Source organism: Anopheles maculipalpis, chromosome 3RL (genome assembly GCF_943734695.1).
Source record: "Anopheles maculipalpis chromosome 3RL, idAnoMacuDA_375_x, whole genome shotgun sequence".
In the NCBI taxonomy this organism is placed as follows: Eukaryota; Metazoa; Arthropoda; class Insecta; order Diptera; family Culicidae; genus Anopheles; species Anopheles maculipalpis.
The window spans coordinates 87,873,618-87,896,748 of NC_064872.1; the positions used below are offsets into that span (position 1 = coordinate 87,873,618).

At 42.8% G+C, this 23,131-nt stretch overlaps 2 protein-coding genes across 3 annotated transcripts in view; both read left to right on the plus strand.

Annotated features, from left to right (window-relative positions):
• The window catches only part of LOC126563088 (neuronal calcium sensor 2), a 62,053-nt gene extending 54,570 nt beyond the window's left edge, over positions 1 to 7,483 (plus strand). For both annotated transcript variants that reach the window (XM_050219703.1, XM_050219701.1), the window contains exons 4-5: positions 1,370 to 1,498; positions 7,190 to 7,483. In XM_050219703.1, coding sequence (XP_050075660.1) covers positions 1,370 to 1,498; positions 7,190 to 7,366 — 306 coding nt within the window. In that variant the 3' untranslated portion in view covers positions 7,367 to 7,483. The remainder of the gene's footprint in view (positions 1 to 1,369; positions 1,499 to 7,189) is intronic.
• An 8,038-nt stretch (positions 7,484 to 15,521) lies between these two features.
• Positions 15,522 to 23,111, plus strand: LOC126563075 (neurocalcin homolog). The gene is made up of 4 exons (XM_050219685.1): positions 15,522 to 15,627; positions 20,378 to 20,496; positions 22,530 to 22,718; positions 22,909 to 23,111. The coding sequence occupies exons 1-4, from the start codon at positions 15,558 to 15,560 to the stop codon at positions 23,101 to 23,103; spliced, it is 573 nt and encodes a 190-aa protein (XP_050075642.1). The 5' UTR covers positions 15,522 to 15,557; the 3' UTR covers positions 23,104 to 23,111.
• The last annotated feature ends 20 nt before the right edge of the window (positions 23,112 to 23,131 follow it).

Consider the following 23,131-nt stretch of genomic DNA (forward strand, 5'->3'; position numbering starts at 1 on the left):
CCTGATTCGATCTAGAAATTCGGTTGTCTCGCTTCGTTTGTTTGACTAAAGCTTTGTCAGGAAATTGGAAAAATCTGCTCAATAACATCGTTTGACGCAGATCAAACACCATCGCATCATCGGCACCGGATAGTTGTCTATTCCGGGTGGTAGGATGGAAGATATCTTCAATCGATGATTCACCCACCGAATGGGCCGAAGCCGCATACACACACAGACACACACATCACATCGGTTGGGTTTCGGGCGTTCGAGGAATAAAAGTCGATTTGCTAAATCAAAGACACCGAACAGCTACGACGAGCCAGCATTACCATATTGAAGACGTGTCACTATAAACTTGAACTCGCAATAGAAGAGAGCAAATGGCTTTCGCCCGTCTTGGAAGGAAGCAACCCGCAGCTCAGAACTCATCGACCACAATCCTTGATAGCTTGCCACAGTGCCACAAACATCGCTTTCCGATCGCTTTCGGTAATCGGGTTTCTTCTGGCAAAAGAGCCAGAGAATGAAGCCATTCGACACAACTTCGGTCGGTCGCGCTGTTTACCTTGCCAATGTTTGCCACCGTTGCTTTCTTGCTTGCTCGATTCACAAACAACAGCACTGTGGAAAGAGGTTCGTTGTGAGGATTTTTGTGCTTTCATGAGCTCGTTTTCCTCTCGTGCAGCAGTGGTTGATATGAATCACGGCATCTTTTAGAAGTTTCCACAATAACCAAGCCTTTTCTTATTTCTGCTCTGTTGGTTGGCAAACAATCAGGATTGCAAGCAGCAGCAGAAGCAGAGAACCGTTGTTTGTGGCATTGTAAATGCAAAGATCCTTGCACTGCTTTCAACCTTGTCGATATCGGACTTTGCTGTCTGGCGTACGTTGAAGGAACAGACATTGAAGCACATCTGCATAATTGAGCGCTTTAATTACGGAAAATGTTTTCCTTAAATTAAATTTCATTAGGACTTAGTTGTTCACGCCTTTCGCTAATGTTATTAGCGTCTTTGTGATTCAGTTTTTGCTTTTGGTTTGCTTTCTTATGATCGTTTGCAAAAAAAAGAGATTATTTTCCTTCATAGTTTCCTCTGTGGTGTATAATAAACTTTTTCAACGAGATTTTCATCTGTAGTCCGTTTTCTCTTTATTTTGTTTATGCAAAATTTTCCACTTTATTACCGTTTTATTATCGTTCAAGAGGTTTTTTTTGTTTTTTGTTTTATTTCTTTATCTCTTGTAATTTCCTTGTCTAAATGAATAAAAAAGTATGTTAAATATTTCTACAACGGTTTTATTGATAATGGCACACCTGTAGTATGATTTCTCCCTTGCAAGTGTGTTATTAATGGCCTTCGTAATATCTGTTCTTTCTTTGCAGGAATTTCTGTTAGCAATTGATGTAACCTCGAGTGGCACACCGGAAGAGAAACTAAAATGGGCGTTTAGGATGTACGATGTAGACGGTAACGGCGTAATAGACATTCAAGAAATGACTAAAATAGTGCAGGTAAGTTTCACCTTTACCAAGTACACAAACAAGGGTGTAAATTTCCACCTTTAAAGTGAAGTCATGTTTATTATCGCCGCTCCACAAAACACTTTTTGTCGAACCACTTAGGGCGATAGAGAGAGAAGGACAAAAAAGTCGGTGTCATAATTACAAGGCACCGATAGGTGAAAAAAAGCGTACAGGATAATTGTGTAGTAAAATATAAAATACATAAACCTTTTTTGCCATCGCGGTACAATTAAAAATGGCGTTCGGCACCCGGTTAAAGCAGGGAGTTTTAATGACTTATGGTCAGCGCTGGTTTTTTTTGGTCCGTTCCTGTTCCATTAAAATCAATCCCTGCACTAGTGTGCTGCGATCGATGGAGGTGTATATCATTATGCAGGAGTGAATGTATCTAGATGACGGTCGATAGATGGCGGTGGTGCGATAGTTTCCACCCCCCGAAGACACGGTGGCGCCATTTTGAGCAACAGTGCGAGTTACACTTACTACTACTGCTACTACTTCTGTCCTTTACCACTCATCCCTGCGGTTAAGTGGTTTTAGTGTAAGGCAAGTGAAAAAAACCAGGAATGTATTACACACTGGTTTCGTTCACTATCATGTATTAATCGGAAACAGGCACCTTTAGGGAAGGTTCTCCTTTTGCGCGTGAAAATCCGCAACAGTCAGGCTTCGCTCTATTGTTACGCGAACGCTCCAAAAGGAATGTACAAAAAAGAGGTTTTACGGTGAAGGCATCGTGCACGCGACGCTTTAGAATCGAACAAAGGTACGGCGAAGTGAGGTGCATTCTGAAGCTAAAGCTGATTGCAAAATTTATGCGTTTTCCTGGTGCAATTGTAATTCACCGTCGTAAACCACCGCCGTGGTGATGAATAAAAGGTGAACCCCTTCGGTATAAACACACCATGAAAGACGGCCATTGTGTTGAGTGTGTTGAGGAAAACTTCACCTTGAAACAGGAGCTACAGGGCGTACAGAAGAATGCACTTTTACGCATACCATTTGCATCAGCAATGAAGTGAATTGAATTTTATTGAATTCTGTCTAGTGGGGTGGATGTATGTGTGCGTGGTTGTCAGTCGCATTGATTAAGATTCATTTATTCAAAGGATGATAAAATGTCTTCCTGTCAGGTTCGCCAGATCTTATAATACTTATTATCAGCTCAGATGGTAGAGATGCATTTGGCAGTAAAATTCATATCGCTTGTGACGATCTGCTTTATGAAGGGTTTAACTCCGTTTGCGGTTCATCAAGTGGCTTCATTTTCTGCTCCACACAGACACACACACTTGACTCCACCAGAACCGTGATTGAAATCGTATAATATTCATTAGTTTATCGTTGCTTTCGCTTCTTTCCGACCGACAATGAGCCTCCGATTTGCACGTTATCGTAAGGAAAATCGATGCATTAGATTGATTTCCTCCCGGCAGTTAGATCACATCGTCTCCTACCGCTACACACTCTTCATTTGTCGTTAGAAAAAAAAACTGTTCCCGCTCGTGAAAAATCAATCCTATAAATAAAGAATAAAAGCGAGCAAGCTTAAGGAAGGAAAACCTTCATTCGAATGAGCATAAAATAACGAAAGTAGAGGGGAAAAAACAAATTTGAATTCCATCGATTCGCTTCGATTACTTCACTTCACTTGCAATTTCGCATTCGAATCAGGGCGTTTTATTCAGCGCACGGTGGACTCGTACCTTCCAAAAAAAAAAGGGGAAGATAATTTAATTTAAGCAGTCAGCATTCTGGAATTGAGTGGTACAGATTTCAGGCAGTCGTTCACCTCAAACCAGCTCAGATATTGAAATGTGGCAAGAGAAAATTTCTAACAAATGTTTTGTAAAAAAGGAATCCTTTTTGTGTGTACATTTTGTGTATGATCAGCAACTAAATGCATTTACTTTGTGCGGTGACTTCATTCCATGTAGGGAAGGCCAAAATATTATCGATAAAATAAATGTGTGGAGCTGTGTTTCGCAATCGAAACCATCAACCCTTTTTTGTCACCCAAGCAGGGCTGAATGAAAGATTTTCACTCCTTTCAGAGAACTCATTTCCTCTGCGTAGGATTATACGTTGTTTCTTTGTTGGATAAAATTTATGGATTTCTGACAAAAAAGGTGCAAAAGCTCGGATATGGTGGTAAAAAATCCGCAAAATCATGCCGGTACACCTGGCGAGCTAAAGAAAAACCTGAGCAACAACCAAGCAGAAGCAGAGCAATGGCGACGCAGAAGAATAGTTGATGAAATCCTGATTCATCTGCGGGACTATGGTTTGTGCTGGGATGTAGATAGAAAAGGGATTGTAAAAAGCATGCAAAATGGCCAAATGTTCTTTAACTCGGTACGGGTCTCCAGAACCTTCGAGGAAACGGAAGAGCTTTTTATCAAGGGTTCGGTTGATTTTGCAGAGCAGTACAAGCGTATTGGTTTCTGTTTTCTTTTCGCAATCAGTGTTGAAGAAATAGGGTTTTGCTGTAATGTTTCTGTTTCTTCTTTCTGTCTGCACTTTTTTTTCTTTCTTCGGAATGTATTTTTATCGTGAAGCAACGTTTCGAGATTACTTTCGATTGCATTTGATTCACATTTATTCGTTGGCTGCTCGTTTTCGGTTGCAAAACAAGTTAAAACTCTAAATCCCTTAACGTGAACACATAAACGAACGTTTCGCCCCTTTGCCACCTGATGCATAGATATCAATGAATTATGAATGCATTGCACTCGGTGATCTCAAATCGGTCAACGGTACTACCGGACCCGCAGGACATGCAATTTCTTTCGTGTCTACTCAGCTAATACCCTCTTTAACAGCTTCTTTAGCCTCGAATCGGATGGAGTTGTGAGGGTACCTTGGCTTTGGTGGCAGTCAGTTGGCTGGTGGCAGGTGCATCTAAATTCTCATTCGCAAAATGGACAGAGCATAGAGTTCTAGGTTTACCCTTTAGGCGACCGGTGCTGTAATTGCACCGGCCATGCAAGATAGCATGATGACATGAAGAGCTACCCGGCCGGCCGTTCAACCGTGCGCCACTAAACCCCTTAGCAAAACGGAAATGGTCATGCGAAAGAGAGAGGGAGCGAGGAAAGAGGAGAGAAAAAAACATAAATAAACTGTGAAATGGAAAAAAGCTCTTTTGGTAAGTGTACTACTAGTTGACGGTGTGTGTGTGAGAGAGAAATAGAGATAAATGGAAAGAGAGAGCACTAGATTCCCTTAAAAGCTAATTCCTCAAGCCGATATTGCATCCTGTTACGGGGCTTTCCTCCCGGAATGCTCCAGCCGTAGCGAGTCTGTTGGGGACGGTTCCCGTCCGTTAGTGCTGCTGCCATGACAAGTTACGATTGGATCGGACGGTTGTAATATGGTTCTTAAAGTTTTTGTGTCGTACGTGCCTGCATTGCCATGCCGTTCAGGTTGTGTGCCAAAAGCTTTTACTTTCGCTATTTGATCGAAACCGAGGGATTAGGTTGTTATTATGGCGTGTTTTCTGAGGAACAAGTATGCATGCCCGTGCCACACACTGTGTGCACGCTTTTGTGCGTTCCGTGGCGCAGGAAATCATACTGTTTTAGTAGTAGAAAACAAGTAGAAACTTGTTTTATTTGTGTGTGACAAAATAGTGGCTTTTAAGGTGGTACAGATAGGGTTGGTTGATTGCGTCATGAGAACGATACCGGACAACCTCTGCGAATCTAAAAAGTGCCCAGATTGTTCTGGAATCTAATGACTATTTACAGGAATTAATGCTTAAATAATAGTTAATAAATTGGATAACAGATTGAAGCAAATCATCTGGTTTTGTGTTTTAAAAGTCTTCTGAAAACGAGATTTAGGTCATCACAGATCCCATCGTTGAAAAACTGACGAAAAACCTAGCCTTGTGTGTTGGTGGTCCTTCGAACGCTATTTTATAACATGAATTTTAAAACAGAACATTTAATTTAAATATAGCTTATGCATTTTCAACAACCGAGCTTATCCGCCCGTTCGTCTCTGACCCTCTTTTCCCGTTCATCAAAGGTAACCCAGTGCGCCATATCCATATTTCATCGTTCGCCTTGGGATTCCGTATATCTGTACATTTGCACTGCAGATCACATTTCAGCTCGTCGTCATTAGCCAAACACACATACCCGTCCACGTGAACCGATCTGTACATTCATCTGTCCGTCTTCGCTAAAGTCCGTACCCTCCCACTCACTCGTGAATGAATTTATGTACGAACCATTTTAATGGGTTGTAATTTAACCTCAGAACTTATTTGTGGGTTGTTAGAAAATTTACTTTCACCTGCACGAGGGATGGCAAACGTGAAACCCTTTTTCGGAATGCGTTGCACACCCGCACACGGAATCGATGAAGACGATGGAAATTTATTGCAAAAGCCCTTCTGTAAAGTACAGTGGCACGGCAATCACCTCACCATACCAACACCAACGCCACGAAGTGCTCGTGTAATTAAGATAAACAGCGATCATAAATCATGGTTCTTGTTTCGGTATCGTGTCAGTACCGCTCGCAACAAACAACCGTACCGCTTCGGTGTTTGTGTGTGCGGCAACAGGGGCCAGAATATTTGTTTCGGCGGAAATCTTGAGTAATTCGTCGATGATTCAGTGGACGAGTTTTTTGTTTGTTTGTTGTGTGCGTGTTTGCAATCTTCCTGTTCGGCGGGATATGAATTATGAAGCATCATTTTCATCACGATGTAATTGTGAATTGTTGCTGTCAAAGCTAAAAATAAATATGTGGGAAATATGTATTGCTGCTTCTATTTATATTCTTGATATTGTGGTTGCAATGTTGATGTATTGCTTTGATTATGATGTGATGCTTTAAATTCGTAAAGTATTAGCTTTTTGGTATGTTTAAAGCACGTATTAAAGTGGAAAACTGAATATGAACAGGAATGTGAAGATCGGCGCTTCTGTCGCCCCTTCATCGAACTTCCCTTAACCACTATAACCACTGTATAGTAACTATACAGTCAAAAGGATTTCCTTCTAAAATAGCGTTGCGATTACGTTAACTGTCCTTCGAGCTGGCGCCAAACTGTCAAGCTCAACTCATGTAGAAGTTATTAAGGTTTCGAAAAGTTTGCCAACCTTTTCCACACTTGGCGCGCTTTACCCAAGCATGGAAGACGCCATTTTGACGTAGTAGCGGCCTTCAAGCCTCTCGAAACTTGTGAAAGCTATTACAATCGATCAAGTACAGGATCAACCATGAACGCGACGACCTGTGTGCAATATTTACCAAAAGATTGTGCTTTCCACAATGAACTGAAGCGCTTGTGTGTGATTGATGATATGCCCGGCGGGCTGGTGGAATTTGTTTTTGACGGGCAAATTTTCGATTCGCGGCGCCAATCTACCTGAATGTCATTAGCAGAACATTGTGGGGGTCATCACTGCTGGTTGCTTGAAAGAAAAATTTTGGAAAACCATTATTATGTCTGCGGAGTTCCGGAGGCTTTCCTTCGCACACATTTTTTGTTGTTGTATCTCGTTCGACAGTGATGGATTTGTGTACCAAAATATAGAACCGGGGGTTTGATAAACATGACCACACTCTTCTGTTCGATGATGCCTGATGTATAAACTGGAAAAGCAAATTTGATATTAATGCAACATTTCTTCTTTTTTCTGCTTTCCTTCTTTCCTGCAGGCAATATACGATATGCTTGGCGCGTGTTCGTCGAACAAACCGGCCGACTCGGCGGAAGAGCGCGCGAAAAACATCTTCGCAAAGATGGATGAAAATAACGACGGTCAGCTGACGCAGGACGAGTTCCTGAAGGGTTGCCTGCAGGACGAGGAACTGTCCAAAATGCTCGCACCCTAAGCAGGAAGGGGGGAGTACGGAGAAAGCCCTTCCCCATTCATCATTGCCATATATAAGACACCATACAATCATACTTTTTTGCACACATCCTAGCGCAAAACAAAAACAAAAGAAGAAAAAAAAACCCACAAGCCAGGCAGAGAAACAGCAGCGCAAACATTTGCGAAAGCAAAGACAGGAGGAAACAAACACAAAACGGGAAAAACTATTCAGAGGCAGAGAACATTTACGAAAACTAGGAAGTATGAGTAAATAGGGAAGAGATAAAGCATAATATAGCAAGATGACAGTACTATATATAGAGAGATATATATATATTTAGACGAAATGTAGGAAGCGCAACGAGATCCATTCGAACCATCATACGAAATGATAGAGCAGACACCGGTACGACACCGAAAAGGACACGCAACACGTCCCAGATCGTTACAATTAGCAGTTGTGTCCTGATACACGCGCTCGATTCGAATCGCAGACGAAAAAACGGGGCTTAGTGTTTTCATTCCAAACCCTAGCTCGTTCTCTCCCAACTCTGTACGATCTGTGTGACAGTGTGTGGTTTTTGGTTTGGTTTTGTTTTTGTTAGTCAACAGGAAGGAACCGAAAGTGTTACGGGAGCAAAACATTTACGGGAACCAGCACCTCTCAATCTGTGTTTTGGCTTTACTCTAGTCTCAATCCATCCTCATCCCCCGTTCGTGGACGGAGACCATAGACCCAACATAGTCTGTGATTGGGGTGGATGGTGCGTGTGGTCTGGAACACATTTCCCTGCGCGCGTTTTGCATGCTGGCTCTCTCTCGCTCTCTCGCTCTCCTCCTTCTGTGTCTTGGTGTACCAGTATCGTTGGGGTCGATGAAAATTTAATAAGAAAATGGAATGTCCCGACTCCCGACATGTGGGAAGCATATTCGTGAACGGAAAGACAACCTTTAGGGAATTTATGCGTGCGAACGCCTAACCACATCTAGCTGTAATAGTACTCACGTCCTGCCAAGCGTCCAAAAACCCTTAAACCATTGCTGATGTTGATGCTACTACGATGTAATGATATATTGATGAGAATTTGATACAAAGAGCGTTGCGGGCGGTTGGTGGTGGAACCCAGGCGGGTGGCAACATGCCGGCAAGCACAACGTCCACAACGTCTCTTAGTCGCGCGAGTCAATCGAAGGGTATCTAATGCCCCTCTCTACAAGAGCTAAGATCTAATCTAGGATAAATGTCGGGGCTGTAAAAGGAAGGACAGCTTTGTCGTCGTTGTTCGTTCGCTTCTTTGGGGCCCGATGGAGCATCGAGTAGCGATTGCTCAGAAGCTGATTTGTGGAAAAAACTCTCACACACACACAACTAGAAAAGCTATTGGACCATTTATTTTTGTGTGCTTTTCTCTTTCGCTGTCTGTAAAATCAGGCCAATCTGGGGGGGAGGGGGGGATTTAATGAAGCGTTTAGGATAGATATGTGCGGGACAGTGTGGGGGCGTGCGCGTGTGTGGGGGTGGTGCATGCTTCAAAGCTTCTCGTTAGTCATCGATAGGAAGAAATCAATCGACACAAGCCGCCGTCGCCGCCGCCGTGTGCTCTGGTGTGGAAGAAGATGGGGATTTTATAGTCGGAAAAAGAAAACAAAACCCATGACAAGAAAAATAAACTGCATAAACACACACACACACAAGTGCGCCCGGTACGGACAACCACATAAACACACCGTTCTGTACGCTTCCTTCACGCTTATAAAGATATTTATCACAGCGAACCGTGACGATAATTGACGCACTGGACGTAATGAGCAAATGAACACATAAAACCGGGAGCACTCCGGCACTTTAATCATATGGACCTTGTCGCCTTGTCTGCGTAACGGCACCGGGATAGTGAACGAAAGCGAAAAGCAAACATTAAGGCGCTTAGTGAAAGGCAGCTTCTACTACCGAGCGACAGATAAACAAGGACCTCACAAAGCACCAAAGCGAAACCATAAAACCAACCACAGACACACACACACACACACACACACTCACACACCATTGGGACAGAAAAAGACGCCATGAAATTGCGTGAAACCAAATGTGTAGAAAATGGCCGAAATCTTTCCACAGTTCCCGGTGGTGGTGGCACAAGTACGCCAACAAACCGTACTGACAATGGCGATGGTTCCGGTGGCTGTCAATACTTCTTTACGCAAACAGCTTCATCCTTCGTGCGACTTTTATGGGTGTGTGTTTTTGTGTGTGTTTATGTGGTTATTTGTGGGGCGTTTGTGTGTATGGATATGAACAGAAGATCGTTTCTTCTCGATGTTGGGTGGACTCATTATCAAGCAAAAGAATTCCATCCAATGGCGGTGACGCCCGTTTTCTCCTTCACATCTTCCCATTTTGTATGGTTTCTGTAATGTTGGTGGGTCTTCATAAAGAAGTGCGTGAGTTTCTTTTTTCTTTCTTTTGATTTGTGTTTTTCTGCCCCAAACAGAACGATGGAACTTTACCGACTGAAAGACTTCATTCATATTTATTCGTATGTATATTTGAACGTCTTCGGCTGCAAGGCAAATGCATAGCTTTTGCGTTAATGGAACCACTAGCGGGAGGCATGTATGTAAAAAGACTTCATTTTATTACATTTTCTATTGTGACTTTCTTCCTGCTGAAGCTTAGTGCTCTGTAGCTGTGCTCTTTGCTCACATTTGTTACATTATTTTTTACGTTTTCGTACAATATCCTTCCCGCCGTATAGTAAGAGCTTGTGTGATTTTAACGAAACATTTAGATTACATTCCCATCATGATGACACCTATTCGCTACTGAACTGATGAAAATGAAGCTATTTATGTGGACGATTATATCATCCCAAATTGTAGTTGTCAGCTGATGGATTCTTCAAAACTGTTACCGGCGCATCAATGGACATACTACAGAAAAAATTTCCCTAATGCCAGCTTCAAAGTGAATCGTATAGTTTCGATCAATAAATCACAGTGAAAGCATGCGAAATGCGCCTTAGCAAAGCTAATGGCGGTTTTGTCAATCCGGAGATTATTTGTTCAACCAATAATCGCAAGACAGTCTTAGCCGTAGCTGCGCATTGCTCGTCCACAAGTACTGTAAATATTGAACGACGCTAAACAATGGAATGATTTCTTTTCACGCTTTGATATTGATTTTAAAATTTGATGCTCTCTAGCAATCGTAATCGGATTATGTTTTTGGCAATCAAATGATATTTTCAAATTGTCATCAACTGTTCAAGCGAACAGTTAAAAGCGATGGGAATGTCCAGGCATTAACGTTCCCAGTGGATGCTTATGGAAAACAAGCGAGAAGTTCTGGTTACTGTATTATTAATGGTTTGTTTTGTTACATTTTTTGAGGACATTTTGCTGTTATCAATTCTAGTCAATGTTTTTGAAGGCATACGCTCATCTCTCGTCATTGGTTTGCAAGTTTTTACCTTCTTACCTTTTTGCTGACGGTTCCTAAACTGGTTCTGTCACATGACATATACTTTAATGGTGCTTCTATTAAACAAAACCCTTGCAAATCGAAGAGAAACAGCATGATCGACTGATTCAAGAGCTGACATTTAGTTGGTAGAATTAACTCTAGCAGCATATTTGTCCACACACGGTGCGAGTGTGTGTATGGAATCGAATTATATTATTAAAAATGGTGAAAACATGAAATGTTGGAGCATACTTTCGCATAACTGATGGCCGTAAAGAGATAAACTTAACGTTGTAGTAAAATAAAAAGAGGTAATATTACATACAAACACACACACACACACACACACACACACACACACACACACACACACACACACACACAATAAAACAGCAAAACTGCACCGGCGAAGAAAAGGCGCGATCGATTGAAACTAAGAGCACTACTGTTGATATATTTATATTATGCAGAAACAGCAGCAGAAGGAGAAAACAAACAAAACACCCCAAAAACAAAAGGGTCAGCAACCACAGCATAGAGCATCAAACCATTATTACCCCGTTTAAGGATTGCTGTTGGGCTAAGTGCGGATAAAAAAAAACCCCCCCGTGCCAGCCAGCAAAAACGAAAATCGTGTGTTAAACGTATAAGGCAAGAAAAGGAAAAGCAAAAGCAAAGCATTAAGTAAAAACAAAAACATATATGCACTCACATACGAACGCAAAGGAACAAAACAAACAAACAAATACTAGATGTCAAATTCGAGAGCAAGCTCATACTAATAAATAACAAAAAAAAACAATGGAAGAGAAGAATATTCATTTTTGCACAAGTTTAACTGGTGTCTACTAGCACAAAAGAAAACAAACCAACAAAACTAAAAAGAAAAACATTAATGAGCGTGCTTAAGCAGCAGCTATAAAACCATTCCCGTACGTCACCTGTTCATATTCGCGAAGCTGAACACATCCTTCCCCTTGCAAGAGCATAGGTTTTGGTGGTTAGGTCACACAGGTGGCTAGCAAAACGGTGAACACAGAGTGGCCATAACAGCAACACGATTTGACGAATCGTGACGAACAGTGACGAATGACTCGAAAATATGCAAACCATTTAATCGAAGCACAGACACAAGCGTGCACATTTAAAAAGAAAACACTCACACATGCAAAACTCTTCACTTCTAAATGTGTAAAAGCTCCATTTCGAGATACTGTACTGTAGAATGATGGAAAGATAAGCAGATAAAAGGAGGAAAAATCCCGAAACACGATACAACTTTCGGTTGTTTTTTTGGTATGATATGTAATGTGAGGTAAAGGTAAAGATGGCACCCGTATAACTATATTTCAAAAAAAAAAAAAAGCTAAAGTAAATCTCAAACCCCGCAAAGCAACAATTCCTTACACAACAAGAAGAAGGAGAGAAGAAAACAAAAAAAATCAATCCAGCAAATATGGAAAGGGTTAAGGCAATTTACAATTTACATCCCCAAATTTTCAACTCCCCGTAATTTAGGAACGAGTCCATAAAGCTAGAAGCGAAGTGAAAAGGGTAGGAGAAAAAAGAAAAGCATTGCAAGGAAGGTGTTAATTGAGCTACAAATACTTAAGCATAGGAGCATTGTGTGATGTTGATGGGATGTTTTAGTTTCTGTTTTTTTTTTCTTTATTAAAAATAATATTAATAATAAACAGAGCATTACTGGAGTACAGGTACACACAAAAAGAGAAACAAACGAAAACAAGCAAAACTTCAAGCATTTGTAAACTAAGCAAGACAAAACAAAGCGAACGGTAACATACAATTAAGCGAAAACAAGTTTAAAATGGTAAGGAAAATCTTTCCTAAAACAAAACACACACACAAAGAAATATTGCGCTTTCGCTAGTTTTTTACATTTTTCTACTGGCTGTGTTTGGTTATTTTCTTGTACTTTATATAAACTCATTACTACTCTACAGCAAAACCAAAAATCAGAAGGGAAAATTCAAACAACAAACACACATCACACATTACACACCCCGCCATACATAACGAACGCGTACTTCCCTAAGAATGTAATGATGAAATGCCGTTTTGAGACGAAAATCACATTCCTAGGCTCCGGATATCTTGTCGTTACTGTCGTCGCCTGTATGAACATCCCTTTTTCCACAAAATAAAAAAGCCTGTTTTCAATCGTTTTCGAAATAAAAGTACATGTTTTAACTATAAAAAAAAATACAATGCCGTAATCGAACAGCGCGTGCGAATGAATAATTTTAATTTTAAGTAAACAGTTTTCCAAAATTCGTTTATTTGTTAAAAAAAGCATACTTCCAGGCTTATTTTCAAATTAGTAATTGAACTGTGCTTTTCCACAAAGATTGTTGAGCGATTGTTGTACCAATGCTTAACTAATTCTGACATGTTTGTGCTCATTATATCCCGAGATAACATAAAAGTTTCCTGAAATAGCCTCCACTACTCTCTCTTTCTATCTCTCTCTCTCTCTCTCTCTCTCTCTCTCTCTCTCTCTCTCTCTCTCTCTCTCTGTCCACAGCGTAGAAAAAACAAAGATAACCATCAATCCGGGAAACTAACTTTATTGTGCATATTTGCTGCAGAAAGGGGGAACGGAAATAGTGCTTCCACTAAACATAAAAACCTGTCCCCCTAGAGAGTCCCCTCAGCACGATTGTTCAGTCAGCCGAGTGTTGTAACAAAAAAACACACACACACACACAAGCGGGAACTCCATTTCCCTTTAGACTTCTGCGGATGCATTAGCAATTGATTGGGTTTTGTTCCCCTCGGTGGTACCCTCAGTAGCGGTGTCCGTAGTTATTAGTGGAAATTGAATTTCAACTACACAAAGCCGCAGCAGCGACAACTAACTTCATCAGTATCGTAAGGCGGACAAGATCGAGCCAACGCTTTCTTTTGCCGCTTTCCGCTACTAAATGAGGAAGGTGGGCCACCATTTTCCGGTGCGTTTCTGCTTCTGCAAGTAGCTCATCACTTTACCTTCAGCCCCGGGTGGTGGGAAATGCTCTAAAGATTCAATTAACCCACCCGTTCATCTAGGAACGACGCAATTTATTCGCAAAGACCAATAACAACGCATGATATAGGAGCGGGCCCGTAAGCCCTCGGAGAGAAATGAAAACGGATACACAACAATGTTGGTAAACGGATGCGACATCCGATCCATCATCAGATTGTAGTGCGAGAGGTTTCTTGATAAAGCACTAGCAGAAGAGGTTGGCATTTTTTTTTGTTTTTTGATCAAGAATTTACTGTGCATTAAGTTTGTATTAGCTTCTTTAATACCCATTCATCCGAATAGCTTTTCCGATACAGTTTGCCACAATTCAGACTGCCCGAAAAAGGGAACGATGATTAAACGAAAATCGGTCAATTACTGGTTCGCAGTAATCCTGACGTTGGTGAGTGGAATCCTGGCGTTTGCTGATGGTCGTAAAACCGTGGCTTGGAAGCTGAGTTGTGGGCAAATGTGAAAATGAAAGAAATTCTAAACGCGACAGAGTAAGAAACGGAACCATTGGCATTGGTTGTTGAAGTGGTTTGGGATACCGCCAGTAACGCGGTACTGTTCGTGTGAAAGCCGACACTAAACGAAACCCGAACACGTCCAATGTAATGAACGGAACAGGCGGAAATTCACGATTGTATTTTTTTTTTTTGGTTTTGCTCCTTCTACACGGAATAGGTTTCGAGTGGAGCAAGTTTTTGCGAACTTGGTAAAAGAATTCCGAGTAGTAGATATAAGGAAAATCATTAATAACCGGAGTAATAACAGCAAAGTACCAATCAAGCTTTTCTTATATCATTTTTCGTTCTCTTTTCTTCCACATTTCTCCATGTTTCCGGTGGAATCGGCTTCGCAACGTGGCCTGCAAAACATCACACCAACAGTGAAAGAGGGAAGGCAACGCACAGCAAGAAGGAGTACACAACGAACAACGCAACACGGAGGATTGGCTTCACAGCTTCACATCCTCGCGTAATCTAATCCCGACTCGGAGTGTGGTACCGGGGTGAAGTTTTGTGTTCATTCGCGGGACACTCGGACAAGGGCCAGCCAGTGACAGCTGGACGAAGAAGACGGGGACGAGATAAATCGTTGTTATTCTTTTCTAATTAAGAAATTGAAAAGTGTGCTCAGACAAACAGGCCGGAAAGAAGCGCCCGGACGGCCAAACGAGAGCAGAAGTTACACAACGCAACACATAAACCTCATTAAAAGACAACAAACAGTGCAGACAACGAGAGACACGAGGTAGAGAAAGGAAGCAACGAAAAAAAAAATTCAAGAGAAATCGAAGCGCTACAAGACGCGCGCAATCACTAGCCGGGGCCGGCATTTTCCAAACCCATCGGGTGCTTTAATCATTTCTATTTGCACGCTGAAACCATCGAGCCAAACCGTGCCGCGGCCACTTGTCCGCTTTTTGTTCTGAAAAAAAAGCCTCATTCTGCGCAACGTCCAGGAAAAAGCGAACGCAAGTTAAGATAAATTTACTTTTCTTCCTCGTCGAGCACAGGCTGCAAGGTGGTAAGCCCTTGCCACTAGAGAGACAAAGGCAGGAGAAGACGAAGACCCTCATCGACCTCCGCGAACCATCGCGCTTCGCCCCAGGAGAGTGTTCAACGGACGGCACCAACGAACCACCCAAATAGCATCGACCACCAGCCAATCCCCCTCCCAACACCCTTCAACACATATACACACACAGCCAGAATGGGCAAGCAAAACAGCAAACTGAAGCCGGAGGTGCTGGAAGACCTGAAGCAGAACACAGAATTCTCAGGTAGGTTTCGAGGGCACTGGTGAAGTCGGGCGCGTTCCCGTTTGTATGTGTGCTTTTGGAGGCTTAATCCGTGTGCGAACTTTTCGGTCCCGTCCCGGAAGATTTGCTCGGCAGCAGCACAAGGAGACACACAAGGTGGACGTTATCATTCCGGCATATTATTATTCATTACAGATCCCAGAAGCATTTTTCGTTGGCTCGTTTATCGTTCTTAAGCCACCGCCGAGTGGTTAGAGTTTTGTGTGCCAAGTGAGCCACAGTGAGTGGTATGTCCGGAACCTTAACCTTAACGGTAGTAGGACAAAAATGCCACCAAAATTAAATGACAAACACTGAGCTGCTAAAATAGATTCTCTCAAAAAGGAAAAACAACCGTTTGACCGCACATCACACCGACAATATGGCGCCGATGCCGTCACTGATGGGCGGTGTAATGCTCCTTTTTTTTTGTTTTGTTTTATTCCGTGGCATAACTTAATTATTGGTGCGAATTATAAAATTGTCCGCTAGTGCGAAACATGTTGTGAAAGGCGGCAGCTTGATCATATCATTATCCGCACAATATGTTATTAATTGAATGGTTCGGGAATGAGCCCGGCGCTGGAGACGCGAAAGCTCATTACAATTGCATGTCCGCTGATGGACTACGCAATTCAATTAAAATTACGTCGGAGGTTTTTCGTTTGAGGGGCTTAACTTTGGTCGCGTTCTGTTCATTTCAGCAGAGTAACAGCAGCAATTTCATTTGCTGCAGTAAATTTCTTATCCATCTGGTTGTTATACTATTTGAACAGCTTTTAAAATAATTTAAGGAAAAGCTTTTAAAGTCCCTCTATTTAACACGCACTTTAAAACAAGTTCTGAAATGGTTGCGATAAAACAGCAACCAAACGTACGACGGATGCTCGCCCGAACGAAAAACATCAGCGCGCCATCGTCAATGGCCGATACGTGGTACGGTTCAAACAGGAAATACATTTCCGTTTCGTGTGTACGATGCCGCTACCGTGCTCTATAGCGCATTTCGATCGCTTTTCGGTATCGGTATCACATCGGTGGCCGCAACAGGACGGACGGTCGCAACGACATCTTCTTCAAATCAAATAAATCCAGTTTCCGTTCGGTGTGGTTCACGCGGGACGAACCGTTACCTTCGGCAGCTAACACGCTACCACGATACTACGTTGAAAAGTCCGCTCTCTATCAGCTTCGACCTTCGACAAGCGTTGGCACCGGACTCTGTGGGTTGTGTCCTTGCGAAGATGGCGTTTGGGTGTTTTTTCTTCTTCATCTTCTTCTCTCCATCAGGTCAATAAAACAGACACAGACGTGCCTCGATCATCAATCACAACGAAGTTTAGTTTTAGGTGGGGGTTTTTTTTTTTTTGGGCGAAGAAAAGCTTTCACCGCTTGCGCATTCACTCGCTTCCGTTAATCCCGTATGGAGGTTTGAGCGTTCCATATTGACTGGTCCGTAAAATCCCGTGTGTCGTGCGCTTTTCAGTATACGGCTCATTAAATCGAACGCTTTTGGGGCTCATAAAAGTCTTCCCGTCGTAACATACAGCCGGACACACACACACACCGAGTCGCGGAATCGGTTTCGCTGTGGTTTTTCTGTATGTATGTGACTCCCAAGCGTGGTGATTCATGGTGCCCATTCTTAACCATTTATTACCATTTCTTCTTCCGGTGCCGTCGTCGTCGTCGTCGTCGTCGTCGTGGCTGTGATGAGTTATGTTAAGCTTTTTTCTTCGTTTTGTTGGCTCTTGGACTACTTTGACTAGTGAGCGATTCCGTCTTAGAATCACGGTACCATTTTACCCCGCTTGATAACATCAGGGCTGAGACCCATCAATTTCACGTTATGATCGAAGGGCAATCAGTGGATCCGAAAGGCGATGGGCGCTAAATGATAATGGCGTGCAATAACTGGCGCGTCTTTTGGTCTATTAATGATTCCGCTGAATCATGGACGATCATGAACCGGTGGTGGTCATCTTTCGGGTCGTTATTAATCAATCGATTCCGTGCATAAACGTGACGGCTTTTCGCCACGTTTATTGTATTAATTTTACTTTACTCTCGAAAGGCTCTGGTCAGATTCGATACCAGTGCCTTTCGATGGATGATGTTTGTTGTTTGCCCTCCCTAAAGAAGATGTGCTTAATGCACCAGATCTGTTGGAAGTAAAGCTCAAGAACCACGAAAAGATGCACCTTTTTAAGCAACCTAATTACCAACTTTCTTAATGAATGTGAACCGAAAACGAATTGGATCATCAAATAACAAAACAAATCCATCTCAGTGTTTTCTTTTCTTCCGAATCTCTCTTATGGTAATTCCATCCCACGGCTTGTTTTGCTACCCTTTAGACCTTGTGCCCTCGAAATGGAACCACACTGGAGGCTAATTTTCTCTTTGGCAAGGAAAATCGGAAGGGATTTTTTTTTTTTAAGGGGACAGCACACACTCAAGCATTTCAAGAAGGGTGTTATGTACATCTTGTAGTCCTGTTCCTCATTTTCTACCATACTTTCCTTTTTTCCATTCAAGAAATACAGGTTTTTGCCTCTCTCCATTAAGAAGGAAGCGGAATTAACGGTTCGCCTGGGTTGGAAAGGCAAAATTAATGAAACAGACACCGATACCGATGCGGGAGCATTCAGTGGGAAGGTATGCTTTCGATTACTTCACACAAAGGCGCATCCCAGAATCCCCACAGTTGGCCCGGGCGAAGGATCTATTTTAGACCGAAAATCCGTTCCGTTACGAAAAGGATAAATCACGCCCGGGTATCTATTTTTCTGCCTCTTCAGGAGGTTTTAGCAAGGCTCTCGATAGGGGCACCCTCGGGGAAATCCTGGGAGTTAGTACGGTTTCGTGCTAATTTGCCACTTGCTCGTGTGCAATTTCCTTTCCATTCGGTAAAGTTCGAAGCAAAATGTTTGTACTTCAACCGGATCTCGGGCGCTGCTACATTACTTTCTTCTCGCTCGAAAAGTGCACACAGAGGGCGCTCTCACCCGAAATGGCATGTTGATGCCTCATTTCATTTCGTAATTTGTAAGAACATGTGCTCGAGGATGGTCTGGGTGAAAAATAATGGTGTACGTAACCGTATGTGTAAGCATCTTCCGGCAGCTTTGCAACGCTGTCGTCGGCGGAACATTAGACGGGCTCCCTCTTCGGGGAGTGCTCGGTCTCTCGGTGCTCAAGAAATGGATCGTGATAGGGCGGCAAAATAAAGTAGGCACTTCAGTAGCAGGAACAAAACAACACTGACAGCCCAAGGGCTTCGTGCTGAATCGCATGGCGTACGATGATATGTGTGAAAGTAAATTGTTGAGCAATAGTAATGCACATTGTGGTGGTGTGTCTGCGAACCGGCCACTGAACCGTGATGTAATTTGTCATAAAAAGAAATATGTTTCTTACGTGATAGATAGCTTCATTTGATATTTTGGAACGTTTGTGTTCAAGACAAGGAATACAGTAAATTGTAATAAATTGGTGGCTTATCTTTTATTTATTAAAAGTAATTAAAAATAAATTAAAGGCTTACAGTTGAAGCAATTGATAAAATATTTCAAGCAACGCTAGGACACACAACCGAATTAGTTGATTTCAGAATTTGTTAGCGCTTCTTCGGAATCGTTGTTTTGCCTGTATGAAATAATTTGCTGATATTGTTATATCATCTGCATTGTTACGCTTGTGGACACGAAATGCGTCAGCTATTATTTTAAATATTTTGGACAATTATCTTATGGCCGGAAAAATATTCTAAGCCTTCGGAGCCCATCGGAGCTGATAAGCGGATCAGTTCGTGCTCGATTTTAACAATTTTCTGTAATAGCACAATTTCCATTCCGAAGCAGCGGATATTCAAGCGTACAATAACATATTTATTTCCATCCGTTTGCCACTCTATCGAAGCAATTCGATTACTCTCTTAAGCACCATGAAGCTGCTGGTCGTTCGGGGAACCGTAGCATAAGCAAAACTGCCACCACAACTCGCAAACAAACAAGACAAACCCGTCGAAGGAAGATTTACAAACGAAATGTCTGACTGAACCGTTGCAAACGGGGGGTTTCGCTCTATTTCGCTTTCTGTTAGATTTTTCATCTCCTTTCTCGCGTATCATGCCTAACAGAAAAGAAACCTGCCATGGCTGTTCGTGAGTCAACCCCGCCAACGGTGTGATGTGTGTCTTGGCGAGTGTTTTTTTTTTTTGCGAGAATGCAGATAAATAAATAATCGAATTCGAAACAATAAATTTACTGCTTGTTCGAACCGATTTCCCAAACGTCTTAATACGCCATTATTGTGCGATGCTTCATTTTGCTTTCGACCGGCAAGAAAATTCGATTCTGTGCGCTGGCTGTGGCCGAGGGAGCTTTCGGCAGTGCAAACAACGTAATCGTTATTCGATTTCTTGATATGTGTTTGTGTGCCTGCTTAGGAAGCTGGTGGGAAAAAGGGGCTTTTTTAGGGGTCCAAAGTCTAGGCACAACAAAACTACCGTCTGGAAATCATATTTAAATTTACGTCAGCATAACGTTCGCATTTTGGATGGCCATCCCGTTTGGCATGCATCGTACCGGTGCCGGTTCGGTTGCCATTTTTATTTTGTCGTTTGCCTTATTTGTTTATGGGTTAGCTGTTTTGTGACTACAATTTTCACACGCCGCCGTGTCCTTTGTGTTGTGCGGGACACGCTTTTTCTTTCTCTTTCCTTCTGCAGATGCTGAGATACAAGAATGGTACAAAGGCTTCCTGAAAGACTGCCCGAGCGGTCATCTGTCGGTGGAGGAGTTTAAGAAAATTTATGGCAACTTCTTCCCCTACGGCGACGCCAGCAAGGTGAGTGTGTAAAGTTATGTTTTCCCTTTTGTCCTTCCCATTCGATCGTTTCACAAAGCAACTGTGCTACATGTGGATCGGGCTCTTCCTCGTTGGAACGGCAAGAGAACGAACAACAAACAGAACGCCAAAGATGTGGCAACAGCAGATAAAATATTCAAACTTCAATATTCAACATTAGCACGATTGTTGCTGCCATCGCTCGTATCATAAGCACGCGCATGCCACTTTGTCGATCCGCTTTGATCCTTATCACCCGGGATGTTTGTTCCCATCTTCTAGCAACAGAAGCAGCAGCAGCAGCAGCAGCAGCAGCAGGTGGTTGTTCGCCTACACAAACAGCGAAAAGCACTGGCAAAATAAGAAGGAAAAAAACACCACAAAAGCCGTCCATCTCGTCACGGGAGTTGTTGCTTGAAATTGAATCAACTTTCCTCGTATTTTGTATCCGCCATCTTTGTCGCTCACGACGCTCCATCTACCCCCGCCCACCATCGCCATGGATCCCCAATTGGTTCACTGGAAAATGTCGAGTTCGTTTCGCATTGAGTGGATTAGAGGATGTGGAAGATTGCTTAAAAGTTCGCTCCCTGGGAGCCGCTGGTGTGCGACTGGCAAGAAGCTCCCGGTGGAATTGCAAAACGCGGAGTTCTAATTCCTCGCACGATTTCTCGCTGTCGTTCGCGGTTACTCCCTCCGGGCGGGGCGGTCTTAGTCAATTCAATCTGACTGCAACCGTATGCCACGTAATTAGCTCGGGCTTTGGGAATGGTTGAGATTAAATTTTATTTTTTATCTTTCGTTTTTACCGTAAGGCGGATCAGTTTCCAATTACAATGTATGTGCGCATTTAGCGCATACATATCTTTGTTTTGGCACTTTTCATTTAAATGTGTTAGCTCTCCGGCTTCCCTTGAATTGCGAATTCTTTGGAATGGAAATCTCGACAATGGTGTGCTACCTTTTGGTGTTTTTGGTTCGGTTGATTTTCCTGCAATAATCTACAAAACACCAGGCGCCTCCATTATGAGCTCATTAAAGCCCTTTACCTTCAGTTTACCTCTTTTTCTTCCATTTGCAGTCACCGTTCGCAGTGAATATTTAAATCATAATGTACGCACTCCCATCCCCAGTACAGTATTAAGTGCTTTTGCCCTTAAAAAACGACATTAAAAATTCATTTATTAATACAAAGCACCATGCGCCTCCATCGCGGATACGGTGCAACGCAGCACGTTTTGTATAATTAATACTAAAGTCGAACAATGAAAAATAAAAGTAAACCCATTAAACGGGCGCACAAAATGTAGCGAAAATACTAAAACCAATCAATCATGTTTACCCTCGGCCAGAGTTGAGGCACTACATTTTCGGGGCCTTCCAAAAGTTAAGGTGTGTTCGGTATTTCCTGTCGCTCAGTCCTTCCCCCAGGTCGGTAAGGCACAATTTATTTGTTGGTGCGAAGGAAAACAGAAGGGGAGAGAGAATGGTTCGTGTTTTCCCCACTAAAGAAAGGGGCGAAAATCATAAATCTGTCGGTCACGGGTCAGTAGGTATTGGGCCGAGTTTTGGTTTGATTTTTCGGTTCATTTCGTTCGAATCCTCCATTTTTGTTTTTGTTCGTTTTTCCTTCTTTTCGCACGGGAAAAGCTTCGGCTGGCCTTGTCCTCTGTGACCTTCTACTGTAAAGACTATTTCGAGGATTCATGGTATGTGCCAGTCCAAGTCGTTACTCAAGTCGTTGACCAAAATAAAAAAGGAAGCTGCAGTCCCAACTAACATCAGCAAGAAAAACGGAAAACATAACAAGAGGAATCATGTTGCTCCCTCAGTTGCTTTTGTGAAATGAAAATCGATGATAATTGGAGTAGTAATGATGATTGATCTACCAGGGATAAAAAAGGGATAGAACGAAAGGGAAGGAACAATACACACACCGTAAAACACATTTGTCTTTTCTCGATGTCTTGGAATGTGTTCTCACTTCTCCTTTTTTAACTCCTTTTTCGCGCTCCGGCCCTCTTTCCCGCCAGTTCGCCGAGCACGTGTTTCGGACGTTCGACGCCAACGGTGACGGTACGATCGACTTCCGGGAGTTCCTGTGTGCACTGAGCGTTACCTCGCGCGGCAAGCTAGAGCAGAAGCTGAAATGGGCATTCTCCATGTATGATCTGGACGGTAACGGCTACATCTCCCGACAGGAAATGCTGGAAATTGTAACCGTAAGTCTGTCGGCAAATTGTGCCGGATACACAATTACCCTCTTGCCTACCTTTCCTCGCCATTGTTCACAAATTCAATCCATCCATCACGCACACATGACCCGACCCCGTGCGGTCGTTTATTTCGATTATATCGATTTCAATTCCTTTTGTTGGTATTTTCCTGATCGCGGCGTGACGCGCTCAACAGGCCATCTACAAAATGGTCGGCTCGGTGATGAAGATGCCCGAGGACGAAAGCACACCGGAGAAGCGGACGGACAAAATCTTCCGCCAGATGGACCGCAACAAGGACGGCAAGCTGAGCCTGGAGGAGTTCATCGAGGGAGCGAAGAGTGATCCGTCGATCGTGCGGCTGTTGCAATGTGATCCGCAGGCGCAGTGAGCAATTCCATGCCGAAACCGCTCCTAAC